This window comes from Brassica napus, chromosome C2 (genome assembly GCF_020379485.1).
Source record: "Brassica napus cultivar Da-Ae chromosome C2, Da-Ae, whole genome shotgun sequence".
Taxonomy (NCBI): Eukaryota; Viridiplantae; Streptophyta; class Magnoliopsida; order Brassicales; family Brassicaceae; genus Brassica; species Brassica napus.
In genome coordinates this window covers 2,274,569-2,299,414 of record NC_063445.1, presented here as the reverse complement: position 1 = coordinate 2,299,414, position 24,846 = coordinate 2,274,569, and the positions used below count along the sequence as shown (strand labels likewise).

General features: G+C 36.0%; 6 protein-coding genes across 6 annotated transcripts; 3 read left to right on the top strand and 3 right to left on the bottom strand.

Annotated features, from left to right (window-relative positions):
• Positions 1-149: 149 nt before the first annotated feature.
• On the top strand, positions 150-2,922 carry LOC106379228 (bi-functional coumaroyl CoA and feruloyl CoA ortho-hydroxylase F6H2-1-8). Its single transcript, XM_013819234.3, has 2 exons — positions 150-1,390; positions 2,143-2,922. The coding sequence occupies exons 1-2, from the start codon at positions 900-902 to the stop codon at positions 2,720-2,722; spliced, it is 1,071 nt and encodes a 356-aa protein (XP_013674688.1). The 5' UTR covers positions 150-899; the 3' UTR covers positions 2,723-2,922.
• Positions 2,923-7,645: 4,723 nt separating this feature from the next.
• LOC106380806 (calcium-dependent protein kinase 17-like) lies at positions 7,646-10,741 on the bottom strand. The gene is made up of 5 exons (XM_048746843.1): positions 9,350-10,741; positions 8,769-8,921; positions 8,402-8,685; positions 8,072-8,299; positions 7,646-7,991 (listed from the first exon to the last, which is right to left on the bottom strand). Exons 1-5 carry the CDS (start codon positions 10,155-10,157, stop codon positions 7,896-7,898), a joined length of 1,569 nt encoding a protein of 522 aa, XP_048602800.1. The 5' UTR covers positions 10,158-10,741; the 3' UTR covers positions 7,646-7,895.
• Positions 10,742-10,787: 46 nt separating this feature from the next.
• On the bottom strand, positions 10,788-15,312 carry LOC106380805 (protein CLT3, chloroplastic). The gene is made up of 8 exons (XM_013820633.3): positions 14,678-15,312; positions 12,316-12,461; positions 12,074-12,111; positions 11,863-11,978; positions 11,690-11,789; positions 11,574-11,609; positions 11,442-11,492; positions 10,788-11,363 (listed from the first exon to the last, which is right to left on the bottom strand). The coding sequence occupies exons 1-8, from the start codon at positions 15,127-15,129 to the stop codon at positions 10,929-10,931; spliced, it is 1,374 nt and encodes a 457-aa protein (XP_013676087.2). The 5' UTR covers positions 15,130-15,312; the 3' UTR covers positions 10,788-10,928.
• Positions 15,313-16,241: 929 nt separating this feature from the next.
• Positions 16,242-17,475, top strand: LOC106379229 (cysteine proteinase inhibitor 1). The gene is made up of 3 exons (XM_013819235.3): positions 16,242-16,501; positions 16,957-17,168; positions 17,294-17,475. The coding sequence occupies exons 1-2, from the start codon at positions 16,382-16,384 to the stop codon at positions 17,140-17,142; spliced, it is 306 nt and encodes a 101-aa protein (XP_013674689.1). The 5' UTR covers positions 16,242-16,381; the 3' UTR covers positions 17,143-17,168; positions 17,294-17,475.
• A 295-nt stretch (positions 17,476-17,770) lies between these two features.
• On the bottom strand, positions 17,771-20,462 carry BNAC02G04260D (thylakoid membrane protein TERC, chloroplastic). The gene is made up of 14 exons (XM_013820637.3): positions 20,246-20,462; positions 20,108-20,182; positions 19,888-20,006; positions 19,727-19,803; positions 19,558-19,645; positions 19,386-19,466; positions 19,222-19,278; positions 19,026-19,107; positions 18,844-18,893; positions 18,715-18,771; positions 18,553-18,631; positions 18,367-18,425; positions 18,203-18,260; positions 17,771-18,123 (listed from the first exon to the last, which is right to left on the bottom strand). Exons 1-14 carry the CDS (start codon positions 20,457-20,459, stop codon positions 18,026-18,028), a joined length of 1,194 nt encoding a protein of 397 aa, XP_013676091.2. The 5' UTR covers positions 20,460-20,462; the 3' UTR covers positions 17,771-18,025.
• Positions 20,463-22,040: 1,578 nt separating this feature from the next.
• On the top strand, positions 22,041-24,313 carry BNAC02G04250D. Its single transcript, XM_013820638.3, has 2 exons — positions 22,041-22,243; positions 22,607-24,313. The coding sequence occupies exon 2, from the start codon at positions 22,607-22,609 to the stop codon at positions 24,176-24,178; it is 1,572 nt and encodes a 523-aa protein (XP_013676092.1). The 5' UTR covers positions 22,041-22,243; the 3' UTR covers positions 24,179-24,313.
• The last annotated feature ends 533 nt before the right edge of the window (positions 24,314-24,846 follow it).

Genomic DNA, 24,846 nt, shown 5'->3' with positions numbered 1-24,846 from the left:
TAACCAGAACAGTCTAAAATAATCAAGACAGTGGGTCTTGTGTTTGGTGATTGGTTGTACTTTAACCCAAGATAAATTGAAAATGACATTGACATTTGACACACGTTAGGTGAAGTGCCGGTCCAATATTTTAAAATGCTCTAAGCAAAATTTTAATAACATACTTTTTATATTTTTATCTGTTATCGTATAGTGCATATTTATAATAAAAATTACATTAAAACTTTATAAATTAATCTAACTCCACTAATAATTAGTGCAGATTTCAAGAAGCTAATTATTCATTGACGTTAGTCAAAATTGTCATACATAAAATCAGTTTTTTTTAACAATACACTATTCAATTGATTTATTAATTAAAAATTCATAGAAATGCTACAAATTCTTATAAATATTACTGTTATAGAACTTTTCTTTACATATAAATACTAACAAAAAAATTTAAAAATATATCTCGCAAATTATGTCCTAATCGGTGGTTTGAGTGGGGTGTCCCCTACTTAAATGATGCGGTGGCTAACATGATTTTTTTCTTTATAGACATGTTTTTCTTTATTGCCAATCTGAGTAAACTTTTAGGTGAATGACCATAGTAACTTTTAGACCATAGTAACTTTTAGACCATATTAATCCGGAGTTTTTAGAGTGGGGTTTTTAGCGGAAATTAAAAAACGGTTTCTTAATTTTTAACTAAAAAAGTTAAGTACCGGTTCTTAAAATCCTTATTTAAAAATCGGTTCTTAGCTTTTTTAGTTAAAAATTAAGAAATCGTCTCTTAACTTCCGTTAAAAACTCATTCTAATAACTCCGGGTTAATCATGTTCTTACGTCATTTTCATGTATAAAAGAAAGCATCCATACCATAAATATTTTCATTCACTCACTAGCTACCTTAAACCATGACTCCAACCACTGACGTGAGAGAGTTCGTGGTGAACCAGAGAAACGGAGTGAAAGGTCTCGTCGACTCTCTGAAACTAACCGCACTTCCTTCTCCATACATTCAACCTCCTCAAGAACGCCTCACTTCCGACAAAATCCTCTCATCACCGTCGCAAATTCCTGTCATCGACGTGTCTAACTGGAATGACCCGCACGTGGCTAGTGAGATCTGCCATGCAGCGGCTAAGCTCGGGTTGTTTCAGATAGTTAACCACGGGATAACTCCAGCGGAGTTGAAGGCTTTGATTGCGGCGGCGCGTGGTTTTTTTGAGTTGCCAGCGGAAGAGAGGAGAAGGTACTGGAGAGGAAGTTCAGTGTCGGAGACGGCGTGGCTGACCACTAGTTTCAATCCTTACAAAGAGAATGTTTTGGAGTGGAGAGACTTCCTCAAGTTTGAGTTTCTTCCTCAACGACATGGCTTTGATGCCACGTGGCCTCCTGTCTGCAAGTAAGTACAGTTCATCTGTAACCAACAACGGTTCTGTTTATTTTTCTCAAAAAAAAAACTACAGTTCTATTATCAGTTTAAAGCATCATTAATCCTAAAATTGCTTAAATGGAGTGCTTAAAAAACATTTTAAATTTTTTAATTTTTTTTGTCTGAAAAAAAAAATTAAAAAAATAATCAATCGCGGGCTGCCACGTGTCAGTGGGATTACGAACAGTGCAAGCAACAGCAGCTTGTGATGTCTAATTAACCGCTACTTCTTCTTCTTCTTCTCTTTCTTTTTTTTTAATTAAAAAATTGCTAACCACCCCCTAAGCAACCAGAGTTAATGGTGCTCTTACATTAAAAAATACTCTAAAATAACACAAACACTTTTTTTTGTTTTAAAATAAGCAAATGGAAAAATTCCTAAAATAGCATTAGTTAAAATTTAAAAGTACAACCCTTTTTACTTTAAATTTGATTGTACTGATTACGGTTTAGAGAGTTTAATATTTATAGGGTGGGATTAAGGTGAAAAATAGGATTTAAAGTAATTTAATCATTTTAGCGTTTAATTAGTGTTATTTTAGAGATTTTTCTTCTTTGTGATTTTCTTGTCATAGTTTTTTATGCTATCTCAGTCATTTTACCATTAAAAACATATAAGCATAATTTAATAGTTATAATTGTCAATATATCTTTGTAACATAATTACAACGTAGAAGCAGTTATAAGTAAACTATTATAAGATGGTTTTATAATTTGTATAGGGAACAAGTGACAGACCATTTCAAGACGATGAAACCAATCGCCAATAATATCTTAACCATACTTATGAACAATCTAAACTCAACCATCAACGAGTCTAGTCAACGAACTCTAATGGGAACAATGAGGATGAATTTCAACTACTATCCTCAATGTCCTGAGCCAAGCCTCGCAATAGGAACTGGTCGCCACTCAGACATCAACACCCTCACTCTCCTCCTACAAGAGGACGGTGTCTTAAGCAGCCTCTACGCTCGAGCCACCGAGGACGGGGAAAATTGGGCTCATGTCCCTCCAATTCCTGGAGCAATTGTGGTTAATATTGGAGACGTGTTACAGATTATGAGCAATGATAGGTATAGGAGCGTGGAGCATTGTGTGCTGGTCAATAAATCTTGTAGCCGGGTTTCTATTCCGGTTTTCTGCGGACCGGTTCATGATTCGGTTATTGAGCCGTTACAAGAGGTGTTAGAGAACAATGAGATGGCTCGGTACAGAAAGGTTGTGTACTCGGACTACTTGAAGGATTTTTTTGAAAGACCCCATGATGGAAAGACAAGTATTGAGTCGATTAAATTTTAAGGATGTGGTTTATAAAAGGGTTTAAATCAGACCAAGACTCAAAACCTCTTTCTTTTTATTATTGTTGTTTACTTTTTCAACGGTTTGCGTTAAAATAGCATTTAAAATAAGGACATGAAGGGCTTTTTTTGGAAGACCCCATGATGTAATGAAAACTATTGAGTCGATTACATTATAAGGATTTGATTAAAGGTTTAAAATTGTCAAATACCATTTTGGTGGCGGAGTGGCCGAGTTTGGGCGTGATACATAATTACATATTGGTAGCACTGTACAGGCACTGTGTGGCGATCAATATGCATTTGTGCAATGGGAAAAAGCTGAAATGTCACATGCACATGAACAAGATGGGTCCAGCTTTTTCTTTCTAGGGTTGATAATACTAATTCATCTTCAGTTTCAGAACGTTTCACCATTAGAAAAATAATCATTTTACATTCTATTTACGGCAGATTATGGTAATAATTAAACTAGACTAATATCAATGACGTTTTTTTTAATATATATCATATCGGTTGATCCATTCAGTTTCAGTATAAATACATTTAGCGCTAAAAGGTATTTTTTTTCTTCAAAATATTACAAAACTGTATGAACCAAGTAAAACTGCATAACATAACCCCGATTTTTGAATTATATGATCTGAATCTCAAGCTCAGGTTTTCCATATAGCTGTGATTTTGTTTTAAAGGAAATTCAAAACTTGAGGAGAGTACTTTCATTTTTAACACATTCTCATATCTTGTTTACCACTTGACTACAGCCATACAACCAATATCTATGACGTCTACAATGATCAAACGGGAAGCCCAAGTGTGGAGGTTGATAGTTGGTAAGATGCGAAGCCTAACCTAGATTAATTTTATGCACTTTTTATTCCTCTGGCATCTTTTAGAAATGTTTTTATTCCTTCAACGTAATGACGTTTTAAATTAAAGGTGGCTCAACATAGTACTCCGAGTCTACGAGTCTGACTTTGAGTGGAGAGACGGGGTGATATCGGAATATATATCATATTGAGCCAATTTTAGCATAATTCAGGAGAGTGTGGGAGTGACGCTCCGTCGTGATTCATGCATGTCCATCATCCACAAAGTTATATATTCTATAAACATAATAATGAATTAGAAATATAACTTCATAGGGTACGAAGTACGAACTATAATTTTCTTACAATTAGTTTAATGATACAAAATTTTAAATAGTATTAACATCCTCAGGTGGACCTTGCATAATTGAGCACACGTGACGTGAATACCCTCACCCATGACTATCAATCATACTTGAAAAAAGAAAGAAAAAGTGAAGAGTATTTTAGTGGGCAGATCGTCCTTGCATAATCATTTTTATAATGACAGGTTAGTGTAATCTGGATTGGGATCTGGTAACCTTTCTTTTTCATCGAGAATTTGTTTGGTTGTGGACCCTTAGGTTCAATTATTTACTTCAGTTTGGCGTTATTGTGTCAAAAACAACAACAAACTCAAGCGTCGAATTGTGTGCAGACTTACTTGACTTTGATGAAGTAATTGTACACATGGAAAAGGTGATACTGTACATTGTATTTTTGTCCCTTGCAGTTTGTGCAAAATGAACAAGGTACTAGATCTTAACTCGGGCAACCGCGTAGATATTTTTTCAATTTATATACATAGATATTTATTTTAAATCATTGGTGATATACATTTTTAACGCTAATCATATATATAAATATTTATATAACTATTTCAAATACAATAATTTCATAGTTTATATGTTATAATTAATCAATTGTTTAAGATCGTTACATGCATTTTTCGCTTCTTATTATATATTTATCTTATTGTGTTTGCATTTAGTTACTGAAAAATTTAATATATGCATAAAAAAACATATCTGAAAATTGTTTTGTGTTTAATTTATACTAAATTCTGATCCACCGTCCTTCAAAGCTGAATTTTCTTTTAGCAATATTTTTTTACGTTTATTCATTTTAGATAATATATTATTGTATATAAAAAATTTAAGATATGTAAAATTTTTTATACATGTATTATATAGTTTGTGAATATTAAGCTGTTCTGTCATCATATTATATTTTTAACATAAATATTTATATTTATTTCCAAATGTATTTTGAAAATTAATCAATTTAAATTGTTATTATCATTAGAATAAAATTAAAATATTTATATGACTTAATTTTCTTTCATCAATCAAAAATAAATTTAATTTGAAATTCTAATTATATTTTATGATAATTAAAATTAAAGTTAATTAATTTTCGAAAATAAATTGTATCCTGATTCTGAAAATATTTTCTTAGAATTATCTTAAACAATATTTATTTGTATTTTAAATAAAAGATAAAGATATTAAAAAATATGATGATTAAGTTATGTAAAACTTGATAAATTTTCTAGAGAATGATCGAAACAAAAAAAATCACAAATGAACAAAGTGATTACTTCTGTTTTAATATATAAGATATCAAAACTGTTTTAATATATAAGATATCAAAACTGTTTTAATATATAAGATATCAAAACTACTTGTCTTTTTTGAACTTTTTAGGACCAGTAGTGAAGTGACTCCTATGCTTAATAAACATTATGATGCTAGTGTCATTCAACAATGCGGATAGATTGGTTTAAACTCCAACTGTAGCATCAGTCCCTCTCAAATATATTTTATTTTTTTTGACTCTGTTCAAAAAATATATTGACTGTATATATGATAATATAATGAAATAATTTAAAAAAATAATAGTTCTATCTATATTATGTTTAACTTTCTTTGAATTTTTTTTTAAAAATATATCTAATAAATTATTATTTTAGATTAATTTATATATATATATATTTAAAAATTAAAATTTTATTTTACTTTTAAATCGGAATCAGAATAACTCCACTTGCATATACTATTAGACATGCATGTGTACCATTTAGGCTAACAAACAAACTACAGATTATTGCTATTGATCTAAAACGAGTACCATTTGCTTGTCTTGGTTTTACAATCTATACCACAATGATCAGTTTCCACATTTCTTATCAGGTATACATACAATTGCATGAACCTAAATAAGAAAAACTAAATAACTCAATCCCTCACAAAGCTCCGTGTGAATCATTGCCATGCCATCACCAGAAAATGCCACTAACTCTTTTTTTCTCTCTAACGTTATGAGCTATGACAAACCACAGTCTTGCAAGAGAGATCATCATTAATAAGCCACAAGTTCAATTCCTCAAGCTTTGTCCGAATGATACTGGAATCAACCTCACGTGACCAATACACCACCGGTTGCCATCTCCCAACGATTGGTTGGCATTAGTATTCTCTCCAATACTCACTGTCTCTACAGTCTTAACCATCTTCCCCTTTCCCTCCACTACCTCTCTCACTAAATGAATACAATCTACACCTTGATTCTTCCTAGCTGAGGATTCAATGCTGCTCCATAGCTTCTGAGTAACCAATGAAGATTTAACAATCAAAACCCCAGAGTTTTCCCCTATATAGAAGTCATATTCTGATCTAATTCTCTCAAGGAGTAAACCTTCATCCACCAAAAGCTCATTACTAGATAACACCCACGTGCTGTATCCAAGCTCTAAACATTTCTTAACAACGTAAGCATTACTCATAGCCTCCTTGACTGATTTTGTTAACACCTTGTCCAGAAACATATCCGCATCGATCACAGGATGTCCTCTTCTCGAAAGATCATACAACAACTCAAACCTAGGGCCAATAAAAATATAGTTATGAGTATTAACCTTCTCGAAATGGCAGAGTAAGTTCCTGAACCATCCGTTCGTCACCCTTAACAAAAAAAATCACATTAAAAAACTTGGAATTTATATAAATAATAATGAAAATCCATGAGGAACAAGCTGAGATTAGAAAAGGAGCTGGATTGCAATTAGAACAGCTTACGTCTCAGAGCCGTGAGGGTACTACTACTAATAGCCGCATCCAACCTTTCGATATGGATGAGCTTGAGGAAGCTTTCCTACTCAGTGATATGACTCCTGTTGAATTGCCTCTAGTAAGAATCTTCCCACCAAGCTAGTGTTGAGCCAAAGGATCATTTAATCCCACCAAGCTGCCCCACAAACTCTTCGGTAACAATAGCCACATGCCCTAACTCTCAGTCGACTTTACCTCCATTAGCAGGCTTTTTGTCTCTTCGGGTAGCTACTTCTCAAAAGGATAGCTCTACTATTTTCTGCCATTCATCTTCGGATGCCAAATCTACTTTAGCCTCTATATTAGCAGGTTCATCCTCTGCTCACACTTCTCTACAGATTATGGACAATGTTCCATCAGATATTATCATTAATGAGGGTATTACACACTCAAGAAATGATCCTTTAAACATGACCTTTCTTTCAACCGATTCCAACCAAGAGTTTGGTTGTATGGAAAGTGATTTTTATATTACCGAGCAAATGGATGAACTTGGAAGTGTGACAAGAAGGGGTAGGTTGATCAAGCCTACACAAAAGTACCAAGGAATGGAATGGATGACAATGCGTGGAAGAGGGAAACGAGACCGTAAGGGTCGAGGTTCCTAAATCAAGTGCACAAGTACCTTTCTTAGTTTGGTCAAACTAAAGAGTATTATTACTAAGTTTTTGGTTTAATAGCTCTTTCATTGCTTACTTTATGTATCCAACTTTCTCAAACTATGTGATCACTTGTCTTTTTTAATTGAATGCTCTTTTTTTAAAAAAAAAGAATCTTCCCTCTCACTCCATTTTGACAGTGCATTGAACTTCCTGTAACATCCACCTCTGTGGTCTAATTGATAATCATTGCCTGATTACATCTGGATATTCTATTAAGATGATTAGCCTAGATACTAGAATGTGAACATTGCCATTGTTAATGTTGTGTTTAGCTTTGTATGTTTTCAAGTGTTTTTGCCAGTAATTAAGTAAGAACAAACATCACTAACACATACAAGAGAAGTTTTAAGTACATTGAGAAACCCATGTCACTTTAAGTAGTAAACAACTAGAAGAGAAAATGTACATACAATCAAATTCTCACTTGATGATTTTTTTTTTAAACTTCTTGAGCCTTCTCCTCCCTTCTAGATCTCCTCCAGTTCAATGATTAGCATGAGTTTCTCTGAGTCATGTTCTGCTCACTTTCTATCTTCTCTCTTCCTCTACTTTGGTCATTTAAATGAAAGCTCACGCCGCTTCTTTGGGATAGGATCCGGGTTTCCTTTTCTCATCATTGCCACAAACTCATCATAGTTTATCCGACCATCCTGCATCAGAAATTTTGGTTATTAATAATGAGATTTTTAGATGCTTTGTTTCAGTTTGAAAGGGAGCTGTTGTTTCTTACATTGTCTCCATCAACCTCGGAGATTATCTCTTTAATGTCTCTGCCATCATTCATGCCAAACTCCCTAAGAGCTTGCTCCAGCTCTTCCATTGTGATATACCCACTGTTGTCTTTGTCAAAGTGTTGGAAGGCTGAGTAGAGATGTTCTTCTCTGTCAAGTCTGTTAATATGCATTGTAGCTGCAATAAACTCACCATAGTCTATTGTTCCATTACCGTCAGCATCAGCCTGTAGAATCAAACCAAAAAACAGAAATGGTGAGTCTCCTTCCTTAAGTTGCTCAGCATATGACAAAAGCTAAAAATTGTTGTTAGCTTTTAAAGGACTTACAGCTTCCATTAACTGTTGGACTTCGTATTCTGACAACCTTGTACCTTGCTTAGCGAGTCCTTGTCTTAGCTCCTCGAGTGTAATTGTTCCACTGCTATCAGTGTCCATGCCTTTAAACATCTCCTTCAACCCCATGATCTCTTCCTCTGATAAGCAACCAGCTATCACCCGCAATGCAACTTTCTTGAAATTGTTCATTGCTTTGAATTGCTTGAGCCTTGACATCACCGCGTTGTCAAGAGGAACATCTGGTGCTTCTCCATCCTCCTTGATCCATGGATGGTCTAAAAAACAAACATTAATTGGCATGGAGAGAGATTGTTATGCTTTGGGTTTTTTTTTGGTTGTGTGTTTAGTATATGCTTACTGAGAACTTGAGCAGCAGTTAGTCTTTGCTTTGGATCAGAGTTGAGCATCTTCTTTACAAGATCCTTCGCCTGAGGTGAGAGTGATGGCCATGGATCACTTGAGAAATCAACATGTCCCTTTAAGATGGCGTTGAATATTCCATTCTCCGATTCTATAATCATCAGGTAATTACAACACATGAATATATATTATAAAAATCATCTTTAGATATAGGCTTGCGGTTTTTAACCGAACCAAATTTTTGGTTAGTTCGGTAATTGGTTAGTTCGGTTTTTTTAAAAAAAATTGTTAAAAGCAAATTTCGAACCGAATTAACCAAAATTTCGAATCAAAGTAACCGAACAAACCAAAATTACCGAGTTATACCGAATCTTTAACCGAAATATAATCGAAACCAAAAACTTCGGTTAGTTTCGGTAAAAAGTTTAAAACTGAACTATCCGAACATCGAAGAACTTTTTCGGTTCAATTCGGCGAGATTTTGGTCGAATCAAACTACCTGGATTCCGAACTACCCAAACCCACATGTCTATCTAGATATGTTTATAATCTTGTTATCGATAGACAGATTATCTTTACCAGCCCAGAAAGGTGGAACACCACATAAGAGGATATACAACATAACACCAATACTCCAAATATCAGCTTCTGGTCCATACTTCCTTTTCAAAACCTCTGGTGCAATGTAATAAGCACTACCCACAATATCCTTAAACACATCTCCTGGCTTGTAAAAAACAGACAGCCCAAAGTCAGTGGCCTTGAGAGGAGCGTTCTCATCTTTGCTGAGCAACAGAAAGTTCTCAGGCTTCAAATCCCTGTGAATAACCCCCATGGAATGGCAAGTATGGATAATCTGAACAATGGTTCTCAACAAAGAAGCAGCTGCTCTCTCAGAGTAATGTCCTTTAGCAATAATCCTATCGAACAACTCTCCACCAGCGCAAAGCTCCATGACCAAATGCACAGAGTGTTTATCCTCATAAGCTCCTTTAAGCTCAACAATGTTTGGCTGACCGGTCATGTGATGCATTATCTGCACTTCCCTTCTGACATCCTCAATGTCTTCTTTGTTCACAAGCTTCCTTTTGGCAATGGTCTTGCAAGCGAACTGCTGACCTGTTGCCTTCTGCGTGCAGAGGTGCGTGACACCAAACTGTCCACGACCTAGCTCTTTCCCTAGAGAATATGAAGATTTTACATCTTCCATGGGTCGGCCTAAGACAGGTCCTATAGGGCCTTGTTTTGTTGCGGGAGGAGGAGAAGGAGGGGCGTGTTTGGATTGTGGTACCGAAGGCTCAGCAGTTGAAGCGGTTATGCCCTTGTCTTGTGTGTATCCATCTGCGTTATCGGCTGAGTCCCGTCCTTGAGAACAACAGTTTCCCATTGTTGCGGTGGGGGAGAGGAAGGAGGTCACAAGCTCAAGGAGGAAGAGAGATTGAAAGGTTTTTTTTTTGTGTTTTTATTCTTTTAGTATCATTTTTTTTTCCTTCCTCTGGTTTTTGTTTCTTCTAGAGCAAGAAATCGTTAGGTGTTTTTGGTTGTCAAATGCCTATGAATAGAATGTTTTTGTTCTCTTCGTTGGTTTTAGGTTCAAAGGGTTATAGGGTTTGTTGATAGAGAGGAAGTTTAGGACTAAAGCTTGTCTGTAATGTTTTTATTTAAAGTAAAGAGAAGACGTTAAAGATTTAGGACAAGGTTGAGAGCTAATCCTGGTGATTTATACTTGTTACAAAACTGTATGTTCTTATCTTCCAAATGTCAATTCACTTTACCCCATAAATATAATATTTTCTTTTAATATCAAAAGATCAAGTTTTTGAAAACAAATGGACATTCTGCAAATTTTAATTCATCTTATCTGACGTATGGAAACAAAAATTCTTAATTGGGATTTTTTTTGACATGTAATCAAGAAATTTAATCCTATTTAATTTATTGAAAATGTCATTAACTGAATAACTGGATTGAGTGGATTCTATCAACCAAATAATAACATCAAAATCCAGCTAGCAACTTTCAAAAATGTCAACTTTTCCAATTAACATCATTAAAATATTTTATGATATTCAGATCTTAGATTATCTTTTTCTAGTTTGATATTTTCACAAATCTCTCAAATCTCTTACTAAAATCAGAAACTCTAATCAAACTCACTCTAAGTGGGAGGAGGTGAAGGAATGGCTGAATCAGTATGAGATCCGTTAGGTCCTTGTGGGGCCCAACTGTAAACAAGCATCCCCAATACAAGTATAATTGTTCCTCCCATGAACCCATTTGGAAGTGATGATGCAACTCCAAGGTAAGGTAATGGCAATGTGAACAAGAACACTGCAATGGGCACTGAAACTGTCGATGCAAGAGATGAAACCACCGCCGATGAAATCTTGAGTAGTCTCAAAAGCGCAATGTTATAGCCAATGTTTGCTATCACAAACAACAGAGGCAACAACGGAGCCCCTTCACATCCTTTTGTCATTGTCCCGATGTTGAGAAAGCAAGCCGCGCCGTCTTTTAGGTAGCTACCGAGTTGGTTAAACGGTATGCCCCAAAGTTTTGAAAGAAATGGAAGAAGCAGTGCAATGCAAATGGCCTGAATTGGTCACAGTATCATCAATAGAGGCAAAGTTACTTTGCTTGCAACGCAAGTCAGAGCTTAGAGAGTACTTACTTGGAAGGCTGAACCATACGAATTTACTATAAAAAGATCGAGTGAAGCTCCCTGTGATAGTAAGAGGAGATGAGTTTTCAGAACTTCAAGCACACAAAATAAATAATGAAAACTCTGAGATTGTGTATGTACCTTCAATCGTTTCTGGCTATCTTTAAAAATGACTTCCTATATAAAAAAAAATGAATCTGAGATTAAATAGAATAATGACAATAGTTTAAAGGCTTGTCAAATTGTGATTAACGGACCTTTAGTACTGTATCTGCTCCTTGGAAAAGGTAAGAAAGGACCATAAGAAGAATCCAAAATACTCCAGCTTCCTTTAAGGAATGAGCAGCACCTGAGCCACTGAAGATGCAATAACAATACTATTAGTGGTTCCTATCATTTGTGAAAATATCAAAGTCGAACAAGAGGACACCTTGCCACACTGACGACTACACCAAGAGCTACAAGAGTGCATCCGAGTATTTGGTTTACGCTATATCTCCTCCTGAGAAATATAATGGAGAAGAAGATTTGCCAGACAAGAAATGTCTGCAAGGAAACAAACGGATATTTACTTAGCAAGAAATCCAAGAAAACATGTTTTGTTTTTTGAACGAAGAAAACATGTTTATACTGCTTCTAACCTGAGATAAAACTGTAGTAGATGGCCCAGAGAGATTTGCTGAAATAAAGGGAAAAAAAACAATGAAATGAATATTTATGGTCGATAAAAATATAAAGCTATTAAAATAAAGCCAGCAAAGCCATCTCGTAGATGAAAATTACAAAGCTATTATATATTCCATTTAAGAAATAGGAACGCAAAAACAAATGTAAGTAAGGATCGCATGGACGGACATTAGTTCAAAGAGTAATGTTATTATACCTGTAGCTGCCATCCCAGCAGCTGCAGCTAAAGCCTGCAAGACGCCAGCAATTAAAAATGGCATCTTAGGCACCGAGAGCATCTCATCTGTAACAGTTCCAGCACGATATCGAAAATACAAGATTGAATAATATACAGCTACATACCTACATGAACCAAATATCAAAAAGAAGAAATGTTTATTCTGTAAACTAAAGCCTTTGATATATAGAACAAGATGTTTCCAAGACATAATTTAAGCAAATAAGCAATAAAGAAAATGGATAGGAAAACAAACAGTTCATGGCGAGTATTGATCAAAGTTTCTGGTCCACCAAGAACAGAGCAACCACTATAGACTTATTCCGAATATATTTACCCAACATCATGTACAGTGAAGAAAGCCACTTTAAACACTCTGTTAAGCACATGTAACATTATCTTATGATCCTCAATTTTAGACATTTTGTTGACAAGTTAAGAATCGGATGCAAGGCAATAAGCTAATCAAACTTGCCCTGCAGGCAGCAACCACTAGAAATTAAGAGGAAAAGGGACTTTAATAGTATGGGTGCACGTTTCGGTTTACAATCAATTCCGGTTTGGTTTCCCTTTAGTTTGGGTTTAAGAACAAAAAAGGGTTAGCATAATCACTTCTGTTTGGTTTAGTTTCAGCTGCCATTTAAGTTTTGGCAATAGAATGTTTATGTAGTTGTATGTACTTCTCTATTTGTTACTGCTTTCGACTTGAGAAAAAATTGTGACAAAATGGGAATAAACCATCAATTTGGCTTGGTTTGGTATTTTCAGCCTCACAAGCTAGGACAATAAGGAATTATACTAATCAAGTCCAAGGCCACTGGGGGGACCCCATAAGACTATTACTTCGAAGCCGCTAAGGGGCGGATAATCGTATGGATGGACTTTATTCAATTTGGTTCCACCACCTTTTTAAAATACTACTCCCTCTGTTCTGAACCTAAGATGTTTTGGGTAATACACACTTATTAAAAAAATTATTTTTTACCAAGAAAATATCATTAAAATTATAAAATAAAAACTATTCAACCAATTACAAAATAGAACTATTAAATTTGATTATCTACACAGTTTTTGATAAACTTAAAGTTACCTAAAAATATGATGAGAACATCTTATATATTGGAACATAAAAATTATTCTAAACATCTTACATTTCAGAACAGAGGGAGTAATAGTTTGGTTTCGCCAACTTATAACGTTGTGTTTTTTTCCTCTAGCAGCATATTCAAGTATTTCTTTTTGTAACATATTCAACCAATTGAGTTTGCCTATATTTGTATAAAATGGATCATTGCAATATTGTTTAAGCTAAAGTTTCTTTTACAGAAAAAAATATTGTGTCAACAGAAAAACAGTTTGGAGTTATGTAATATAATTTGCAAATGGTTTATGATGAAAATAAGCTGTTAATTGGTGGGGTATAAATCTTAATCTGGACCAGTTGTGAATTATAAAATAATCATAAAATATGTGAGTTAATTCTTGTGGAGAAATGATATGCACCTCCAATAATGTCCCAAGTAGAAGTATCCAACTCAAAATAGACTGCAAGCCAAATCTGACCCAATATTTACAATTTATTCATATCTCCTTGTATTTTAAAAATGTATAACATCACACCTCATATTTTTAGAGCGATCATTTTACGGAGAAAAACAAACAAAAATTGTGAAAGAAAATGCATTCTCAACCAAATTTTCATTTCCAGCCAAGCACATTTTAAGTTTCCATTCACTATTCAAAAATGTCTACAGATTACCTATTTGGTGCAAATCACTAAGGAGGTGTTATTGGTTTATATATTTTGATTGATTTAGAAATTCATATAGTATTTATAAATCTAATTAAAATATGCAAATTCCGAGGTTTTCCCTCGGATTTGAGTTTTTGTATTTTTAACTAAAAAATTCAAACAAATCCATTTAAATCCATTATAAAATCAAATATATTAGTAAATCCGTACGATTGAATTACACTTGATTTGATATAGAATTTATGAATAATTAAACCAATAACACATGATTTTAATACATATTTGAAAATCATAGAACCAATAGCACTACATTTAGTTCGGATTTTCAAATTCATTAAAATACGACAACCAATAAACCCTAGTAAGTAGCTAGGACTTGCGAACTATTCTTTAGGACTATATAACTCTTAAAACATGCAAACCGGAGATGCCAAAATATTAAAATACCACGTTTTTTTAAAAGAATTACCACGTAGGTTGGTGAGCTTTATAATTAGTTCTCAATTGCTTGTAAGATTAAGAACGTGTTAGGACCTCTAAATAAAATTAATTAACATCAGTAAGCAAAACTCAGAGATTTCATTTTACCCGAAGGTGGAGAGTTGCGCGAGGAAGAAGGGATACTGTTTGAGCGGGACCAGCGCGAGCTTGTACATCACGCGGTTCGCGACTCCAAACGCCGCCGTAGCCGCCGCCCACATCACCATCTCCATCGTATTGACATGCTGCTGATCTCCCTCCACAAGCTCCCCGCTGCTCCCTTCGACCTCGTTGCCGCTGATGGCGTAACCGCACACGCCTGGCTTTTTACCATCAGCCTGAGCTCCTCCGTCACCAGATCCTTCCCAGGGCGATCTCGCGACCGCTTCGATTAACCACCGCCTGGTGGAGGCAGAGGCAATTGGCGACGGCAGACGAAGGTTGAGGTGGTGATGTCGACGGATTAGAGAGATCATTGATTGAGGTCGAACCGTGGAATGCGATTGGACCGAGGCGATCGAACCGGTGGTTATGCGGCGGGGAGTCGTTGTTGTTGCCATGGTGGTGGATTAGCTGATGAAACCGATTCTGCTTTGTTTGGTTTTTTAAGGGAGAGAGAGAGAGAGTGGGAGGGAGACGGAAGTGACTTTTAAGACTTGGTGTCTTTTTATCTCTTTTGAAACAAATTAGTATCAACAACACACGCTTGACCAACTTGCAGTTACAAAAAATAAATAAATAAAGACAGAGTAGACAAGTTTTTGTTTCTCGGTATTTATTTGCGCACACTTATGGTATGGGAAGACAATTTGACCTACCCATTCTTTAAGTGATCCATTTTAGACTGAAATATTTTTCCAAAATAGTCACTTCCTATCTGCTTGCAAATGGTGTAGTTAAGAATTACTCTTTTTTGTCGTCTGAAAATTATACCAAAGGAGAGAAATGCAAATCTTACAAAAAATATAAGCCGGCAAAGAACACACTTCTTTCAAAGCCATAAGTCAGGTGAGGTAAACATTACCGCTCAGAAGCTGGAAAAGAACCAACCAACACTAATCATCTACACTTAAATAAAACAAAGAGATTCACAAATGTTGATAAATGTTCACAAAGACTCCTTCTAACTTTTGTTTTCGAAGTTGATTCACAAATGTTGGTAATTGAAAACATGCCCATCACCAATTTTAGTTGCAAACACTAAACTTGGAGCTGTAAACTATATACTTTTCTTTTTTACTTTGTCAGAAGACAATACAGTGATGCCACACATGTTTTAGCTAGAAGAGGTCCTCCAAATATAATTTTCTTTTTTAAGAATTGAATATTATTTTCCTAGCTATTTCATATAAAGAATTTGTTTTGAAAATCAAACATATTAGATGTTTTGCTTAAGAGAGTCTAAAGTAAATTTGACAGTTTTTTTTTTTTTTGGTTTACTATGATTTTATCAAATGTTGACAAAATAAACACAGAAAAAGGGTGAAGAAATGTCTTATTCGTGGTGACATCTTTTGATCGGCCCGATACATACTATACGGTATGGGCCTGACCTTACCCCTTTCTGGTTATGGATTTTATCAATAGTTTCTTCTTTTAGTTTAATCTCTCTGTATAATTCGATTTACATATAATATATAGTTTCGATGGTTAGTGTTATAATGAGTCACAAATACTGGAAAAGAACTATTCTTGAAGGATAAGAAAACGCGCTTTAAGATTCCCTCTATATATAGAAGTACAGCAATTAGAAGACTTATTCGCTACGAATCAAATAATATTTGGAGGAAAAAAAAGAGGAAGCAGGCGATAATGGCGGATCAACAAGGAGGAACAATCGTCGGAGGAGTTCGCGATATTGATGCAAATGCAAATGATCTTCAAGTCGAGAGTCTCGCTCGTTTCGCCGTCGATGAGCATAACAAGAAGGAGGTTCGTTTCTATTAGGCTAGTTTCATTTTCCTTTGATTCTCTGTTTGCTGTTGTTTCATAGCAGATTGGTGATTTTCTCGTCCGATCTTATGCTAAGTCAGTAATAATAATTAAGAGGCAAAAAAAGAAAAAAAAATCAAAGGGGCTCAATTTTTTATAAATTTATATTTTTATATATAAAAAAATTATAAATATAATAAATAAAACCGAAAAGAGCCACAATTATTTGATAAGTGTATAGTTTTATTTTCATTACAAAATATATAATATATTACTCATTAAATTTTAAAAACATTTTAAACATTATGACATATAAATTTTAGAGAGTAAGAAAAAATGTTTTTGTGCTAGGCCCTACAGTCATTCATAGATGAAAGCTCTATTAAGATTTTTGAATTTAGTATTTGATCAGATTCATCTGTTCAGTCTCCAAAATGATTGTGTTATGTGTGTAGAACGTGACTCTGGAGTACAGGAGGCTCCTCGGTGCGAAAACACAGGTTGTGGCGGGAACCATGCACCATCTCACCGTGGAGGTGGCTGATGGAGAGACCAAGAAGGTCTACGAGGCCAAGGTTTTGGAGAAGGCATGGGAGAATCTCAAGAAGTTGGAGGACTTCAACCACGTTCGCGATGTTTAAATCCCATCCCTGAGCTGTCTATGCTGGTAAAACACATCAACATTTATCATTACTCGGCCTCGCTCTCGAGCATTGATCTTAAATACCTAGACACATTAGTTTATTGTAGTTACTTGGAAGATGTTCTTACATTTTGTGTTTTTCTTTCCAGGCTTGACTGACCTTGCTTTGCCTCTAAGACTGCACGTGATAAGAGTTCCTGTTTAACCAAGATAACTACTTAAATAAGTGAATGTGTGAGTCCAGTCCATTGTGTACGGAACTGGTGAGATTTGTGTATTATTTATTGCAAGTTGTCACTTTATATCTATCTACCATTGATTTTAAGAGACATGATGAAGTTAGAAGTAGATGTTATCTCATGATTAAAGGCTAGATATATGACACTAAACAAGATCGAGGGTGAGATGAGACAATTGGTTAGCTAAAATAAGTAAAGAGCATAGCACAAAGCTGAGCTAAAAACAGAAGCATTTTGTAGAGATTATTTGATAATTAGAAGAGTAATTTGTTTGATTATCTTGCAATGCCTGAATAAGAGCTCTGTTATGGAGAATGGAAAGACTAAAGCCAAATGAATAGTCTCATACTTTTAGCATTTCTCATTCCTCACTTTCAAGCTCCTTGATTGAGCAACAAAATGACTTGGCTATCAAAGAAGAGTCAACTCGTCTCAAAACAATCAATTCGTTCCATAGCCAGACTAACAAAGCCAACATTCTTACAGACAAAATATATTAAGTTTGGGTCTAAAGATCTTGTTCTCTGCAGCTGTGTTGTATCTACAGCAACATATCTGTGGAATGATTTAATGAACAATGCGATTTTGTTCTTATGAACTGTTTGATTGACTACATCTGGAAGCTCTTCCCCATTCTCTTAGTTAGCTGTCGCCGGATTTGTTTGTTAGGCTCAACAAAACTCCGGTGCTGAGAGAGAGTGCCACAACACCAAGTGATGCCTCCGTCGATACATGGAAGCCTGCAATGAGGAAGAGCTTAGTTTTTTGTGGTGATTTTGTTCAAGAAAATTTTGGATGAATAAACAATGAATTATATACCAAAGAAATCGAGGATCATCTTGAATCCGATGAAGCCAAGAACAACTGCTATTGATGGCTGGTTAAGGCAAATACAAGATTAGATACTGATGACCACAGTTAAGGAACCCTCTCTCTTATGCATTTGACTGCTTAGCTTTGTTGGAACATTTGATAAATAATACCTGCAAGTATTCCAGCTCGCCCATTCCTTCAGAAATCAAAGTATAGAGAGACCTCAGTCCTGCAACAAAAACATAATAAATAAACTGTTATGCAAAATCTCCCACTAAAAATTCAATTCAAATTTTCCAATAATATTGGCAGCATCAACATCAGCAAGATCAAGTACAGACTAAAAAAGTTAGTACCTATGATTGCAAACAGATTAGAGGTCAAGACTATAAAAGGATCCCTTGTGACGCCAAAAACAGCTGGTATTGAGTCAACCTAAGAGAATGGGCAACAAGCATTAGTGCTGCGCTTCATTTTTTTAAACCAAAAAAGATTCACAAACTGGTGATGGAGTATACAGCAAATGCTATGTCGCTGAGCTCGATTACTGCTACTGTGAGTAGCAATGGTGTGGCCTGTTCAAATTGTTTTGAGATAGATTAGAACCCAGTCAAAAGATACTAAGATAAATTTAGTGAAATACTTACTTTCCAAATGCCATCATTCTTTGTGAAAAACCTATTTCCATCGTAACTTGCTGCCCACAGTTTAAAAAAAAAATCAGCTAATGGAAGCATGGGAAACAGTATTAGCATTGAAATTAGACGCATGACTACATATAATGCAAGTAACTAGAGGGAACAGGAGGAAGAAAGACGAGGTACATTACATGTGACAGGAATAAATCTCTGGCATGTCTTCACAATGAAGTTGTCAGATAGATCTGTATCATCTTCTTCACTTGAAAATAACTGCAACAAGACATTAGGCACAGCAAAAGCGACCGACCACCCTTTATTTTCCTTACTAATAGTTGTGTCGTGTGTGTATTATAGGTATAGATGCTAAGATGAGGAAACATGCACCTTGAAAGACGAATATAAGAGTACTGCCGCAAGCAGAAGATTCACGGCTTCAAATCTCTGAAAGATTGTAGAGAGGATTTAGAAATTGATCTCAAATGAGGCAGAAAAAAGAATAAAATAAACAGCAATACAATAACAAACGCTCTGATCCAAAGTCCAAACACCTGAAGAGTGGCTGTTCCTAGTAATATGAGCGAGAAGCGAAAGAGAATTGCACCAGCTACACCATATGTAAGCACCCGATTCTAATAAATCCAACATAGCAAAATTATATATTAAAAATCAGAATACTCTATTATAGTCAAGAAGTAAATCTCTGTGCAGATAATCAGGTACCTGGTACATGAGTGGCACTTTGAAGTACTTGAAGACGAGTACAAAAACAAACAAGTTGTCCACTGACAAGCTTTGCTCCAATAAATAGCTGCAAGAGTTTGAAAAAAAAACAGTTAACTTAAGATATCGCTAAGCTAACTTGTATATATATTTTTAAAGGACAACGCACCCTGCAAAAAACTCTGACGCCTTGCCAACACCATCCTTGAAACCTATCCCGATCCCAAACGCCACGGCAGTGCTTACCTATTGAGGGATAGAGTAAAACATTAAGTTTCGTTTACAGAGCAAAAACATATTATTAGCATCAGATGCAAGAAGATTACTAACACACAAGGCAACAGTGCTGAAGGAAGTTTTGTTTGTCTCTTCTTGTCGATTATTATTATTATAATCTCTCAGGCCTTTATCTTCATCTTTGTGTGGTAGAAGATCTATCTTCTCCTTCTCTGTACTAACATCCCACACACAAGAAACATTATCATCACAAGTAAGATCACAGTTCAATACTAATGATGTAGAGAGTCTCATCTCCTGAAGAAGCATTCACCTGGAGAAGAAGAAAGATCATCTTCCTGATCAGTTCCTCGGGCGCACGCAATGTGAAGGAGGCGATGATTCGCAGCTGAAAAGCACATTTAGATGAATCCAACTTACATGAAAATGCAATTTTGAGAGAGAGGGAGACCTGAAACGAGAGAAGGATTTGCGAGGAGAGAGAGAGGAGACTGAGTCCATCCACGAGCTCGGAGACGATGCGGCGGGATCACCGGAATGTTTAAGAAGATTCGATCCGGTTTCGCCGGGGAGAGGACTCCGTGGTGGTGGATAACTGAAGCTAAGCTCATTAGCGCGTTTCGTAAATTCCAAAAACAAACTACAATGCGCGTGTGTGTGACCATTATTAATCGGTGATCAAACGTTGTCGTTTTGGAGATTCTGCTGTCGGATCTTTTTGACCCGATACGACCCGGTCAAAAAATAAAATTAGTAGACCATGTTACTACCCCTCGGTTGAGTGATTGGTTTCACCGGTTGAGGTTTTGGTTCAATGATTTTTAAAAATTTTAGTAACTTTAATTTCATTCTAATCAATAAAAAAAATACGTGTTAATAAAAAATAATCATAAAAAAATAATGAATAATTGTGGAAGTCCTTAGTATGAGTTTCAATTCCCGAAAAAAAGTAAACTATACCGAATATTGGACAAGGAGTACCGTTAGGAATGGTTTTTACAGGGCAGTTCGGAATGATGCAGTCAGACGTAGGCATGGGCAGTCGGGGTCCCAATTGGGTTTCGGTTTTGTCCAATCGGGTCTCGGTTTTTCGGGTTTATCAAAATCAGCCACATTCGGATTATATGAAAGTTCGGTTCGGGTTCTCTCGAATTTGGGTCGAGGTTGGTAAATCTTCAAAGAACCGGTACAACCTGATGTACTTTCGGGTTCGGGTCCCAATCGGTTCATTGGTTTAAAAGTACGTAATTTGTCTCTACTTTGTAACCAAAACATAGTAAAATCGGTTCTTCAGTTTTAAAATACCAGATTTATATCTATTTTGTAACTAAAACATAAGTAAAATCGACTCAAAAATAGTAAAGGAACATCAAACTCGATCATTCAAAAACAAACGAAAGGTAAACATAGTTATTGATAGAAAGAAACCCAAATAAAAGAAAGCATAAAACGAAAACCAAGTTATCATAAAATGAGAAACATTATACTATGAAAACAAAACCAAAATCTAAAAACTTCAAGCTTCAACCGTCAACTTCAACCATCAACTTTAATGTAATAGATAATTATTTTAGATGTTCAATAATTTCTTTGTGTATTTTGGATACGTATTTGGAATTAAGATCATGTTTGGTACAAGCTATTTTGGGGATTTTGAATCTTTCGGGTTCTATCGGGTGCCCATTTAGGTTCGGATTCGGTTCGGATAATATCTATTACCCAAAATACCGTAAAACATGATCCAATCGGTATTTACGCCGGGTTCAGATCGGTTTGGATTCATTTTTATCGGATCGGGTTCGGTTTATTTGTCTAGTTCTAGTCAGACGTGAATCTTCATAAGGTAAGTAGAATTCATAGTATGTCTATGTAATATTTTTCGTAGTTTGTAATAGCATAACCAACCGGTGTTAAAAAAAAAAAACTATAGTAATTTAGTGGAAAAAAATAAAAAACAATAATGAACAGTATTTTTGAAAGCCGACTTAAAAATGAATAGTAGTTTGAATAAATTGTTTAAAAAAACTGTATGATGTTCGTAGCGTTATTTTTCAGTAAAGTGCATTTTATAATAATGTGATAAATTATTAATTGGTTCGCTCGCAATCCTAAACCAAGATACATCTGTCTGACTCCCACCCAAGTAAATCTATTTTATTATTATTCAGTTTTTTTTTTTTTTTCCACAACCGAAATCAAACAAAAACAACTGTAAATGAGCGTGAAAAGGAAAAAAATAACTGACAATATAGAAACAAATTAAATCAAAAAAGGATCAGAATTCATTACAAAGGACTTTTTGGTTTTGTTTTTTGGCAACTCTTTGATTGTCAAAAAGAAACCAAACCCTAATTTCTATTTCACATTTTTTTTTTTAGATTTCGAAACGCACCTCCTCTCTCGTTCCTCAATCTCACCGGATCTACATCTCCGTTCAAAATCAAGCCAGGTTACTCTCTCTCTCTAACGCCCTCGTCACTGATCTTATTCCACGGTTTAGATTATTCTTTCAGTTCGCATGTCCTTAGGTTTTCTTGATTCATTCGAATTTTCGTCCCAAGCATGATTCTTTTTTTATTTTCTATAGAATTTTTGCGATGGATCTATGCGGTTTCTTGTAGTTTCCATTGAAAGTCTCTGCCTTTGGCATTACAGCTCATTGATCCTGCTATGTATTGACTCTGTTTCTGTATTTTCCATTGAAAAGTCTCTACCTTTGACATTGGAGCAGCTCATATGACCATTCATCTTTTGATGTTTAACGAGAAGATTCTTGACTTTTCTCCTTTTTTTCTTTTTTTTAATAATGAAGATGTCTACCGTAGCCAAGACCAAATCAAGAGACAAGAAGGTTGCTGTTGTTGTTGTGAATGAATCACACAAGACACCTACTAAAGCCTCCTCCATAGGCGGTGCTTACAATCCTCTCTTAGTTGAGTCCTCCTCCTCATCTCTCCACACCAACGGCCGTTTCAGAAGCATTGATGAGTCTGACGACTGTGATTCCGTCTCCAACAACGGTAGCTGGTCTGGAGACTCCGAAGACCACAAAGAGAAAACAACAGCAGCACCTTCTACAGCAAAGCAGGAAACCACCATTGACAACGAGAAGAGGGAGAAGATGCGGCTCAAGAACGAGAGGAAGCACCAGCGCCAGAAGGAGAAGCGAGCTCAGGAGCTGCACGAGCGGTGCTGCCAGTTCCTGATGTCGAGGAAGCTCGAGGTGCTTACTCAGAAGATTATAGCTATGGAGATTCCTCATCACGAGAGGGCAACTTACGCTCTTATGCTGAACGAAGGGAAGCTGGAGGAGTCTGTTAACTGGCTGCTCGATGTCGGCGGGGCGAGTGTTGAGGATAAGAAGCTGGATCCTTGTTTTGGGAGCTTGAAGATTGATATCTCGGGGGAGCTAGGTAGAATCTTGGAGTTGGAGACAAAGTACAAGTGCACAAAGCAGGATGTGGAGAGGGCTGTGGTTACTGCGGAAGGGGATGTTGAGAGAGCGGAGGAATCGTTGAGGAGACAGAAGCAAGACCATTCTGTAAAAGTAGTGGATGTTAGTAGTAATAATAGCAAATCCCCTGAAGAAGAGAGAAAGAATCTCGGAAACCAAAGTGTTAATCCAATGGATAAGATTAACATGAAGTTGCAGTTGATGAAGAATGCTGCAATGGAGGAGAAGAAACGCATGTTGAATCAACAGCCGCCGCCGCCGCCTAGGCCAATGGAAGAAACGCATCATGTGGCGGTGTCTATAGGGAGGGAACCAGTGATGGTGATGCAGCAGCAACAACGCTCTCAGTCAGCTAACACAAATGTGCCACCTGTCTCTACTATGAATCCTTCCTTTACAGTATCAGCAGGAGGGGGAGGAGGAGGAGGGAGCGGTTGGTACCCTGCGAATAGTCAAACTAACGGCTACTTGCCCACGAGAACTCCCTCTCCTAGTGATCTGTACCAGCAGCTTCAGTATCAGCAATATCAAGGCAACAACGGACACATAATGGGAAGGCCAAGTGAGCAACCGCATGCCGTGGCTCCAGCTGCTTCTCTTGGGCTCTTCTCCGGGTACGGATCAGCGTCTTCATCAGGGATAGACTGGAGCGCTGATGGGTCAGTAGGGAAATATGATTACAGCAAAATTGATTGGAGTTTAGACAGGGGACTAGCTTGTCCGAGACAAGAGGAACAACAACAGTATGTTGCTGAGGCATCACAGTATGAAGCAGACATGAGTGGAAGGACGAGAATGAATGGGAATGTGAATGGGATGGGAGTGCAGGAAGTTGCTTTAGTGGGGAACGGTGGGAGGGAGTGGACATCACCGTTTGAGGGTAAAGATCTGTTTGGTTTGTCTAGACAGTATGTGCCTCCTTCACTTTGAAGGTTGAATGTTTGCTTCTAGAAATAATTTAAAAAAATGCAAGGGGAGAGTGAGAGAGAGAGAGATAATGGATGGATGGTATGAGTTTGTGGTTACTAGTTTTTATCAAGTGTTTTCTTGCTTGTTTGCTCAAAATTGGATCTTTCAAATTTACTATATTTTATCCACAACACATCTAACTTGGAGTGCTATTAAAAGGTGTATTTTAAAATTTTACACCATTGACTTGTGAGTATCCTCTAGTTGGTAAGGGTAAGGAAAAAGTCCCCACTCCCCCACCTCTGTTACTTGGTTCTTATTATGTTCTTTCATATTTGAACATGCAACAGAATTTGAGTTTGTATGGGCTTGAAAATGGTCCATACAGATGGAGAGATGGGCCTTTCTTCTTTCTTGCACATTTAGATCCGACTTTCTGGTTGCTTGGAGTTTTCACATTTTCAAATCACCAATTAGAGTTTGCATATTATTATTTACTATTTAGACATGAGAAATTTCATTTAAAAAGGTAAAATGGTTTATAAATGAGCGATAAACAAATAATAAAACTAAAGAGAACAAAATATATATAAACATTTGACTAAAAGACTTAAACATTTACTAGTACTTATCTCATGTTTTGTTGTGCGCTTCTCCTTTTCTCACGTAAGGTAAGTTTTCTTTTTGTT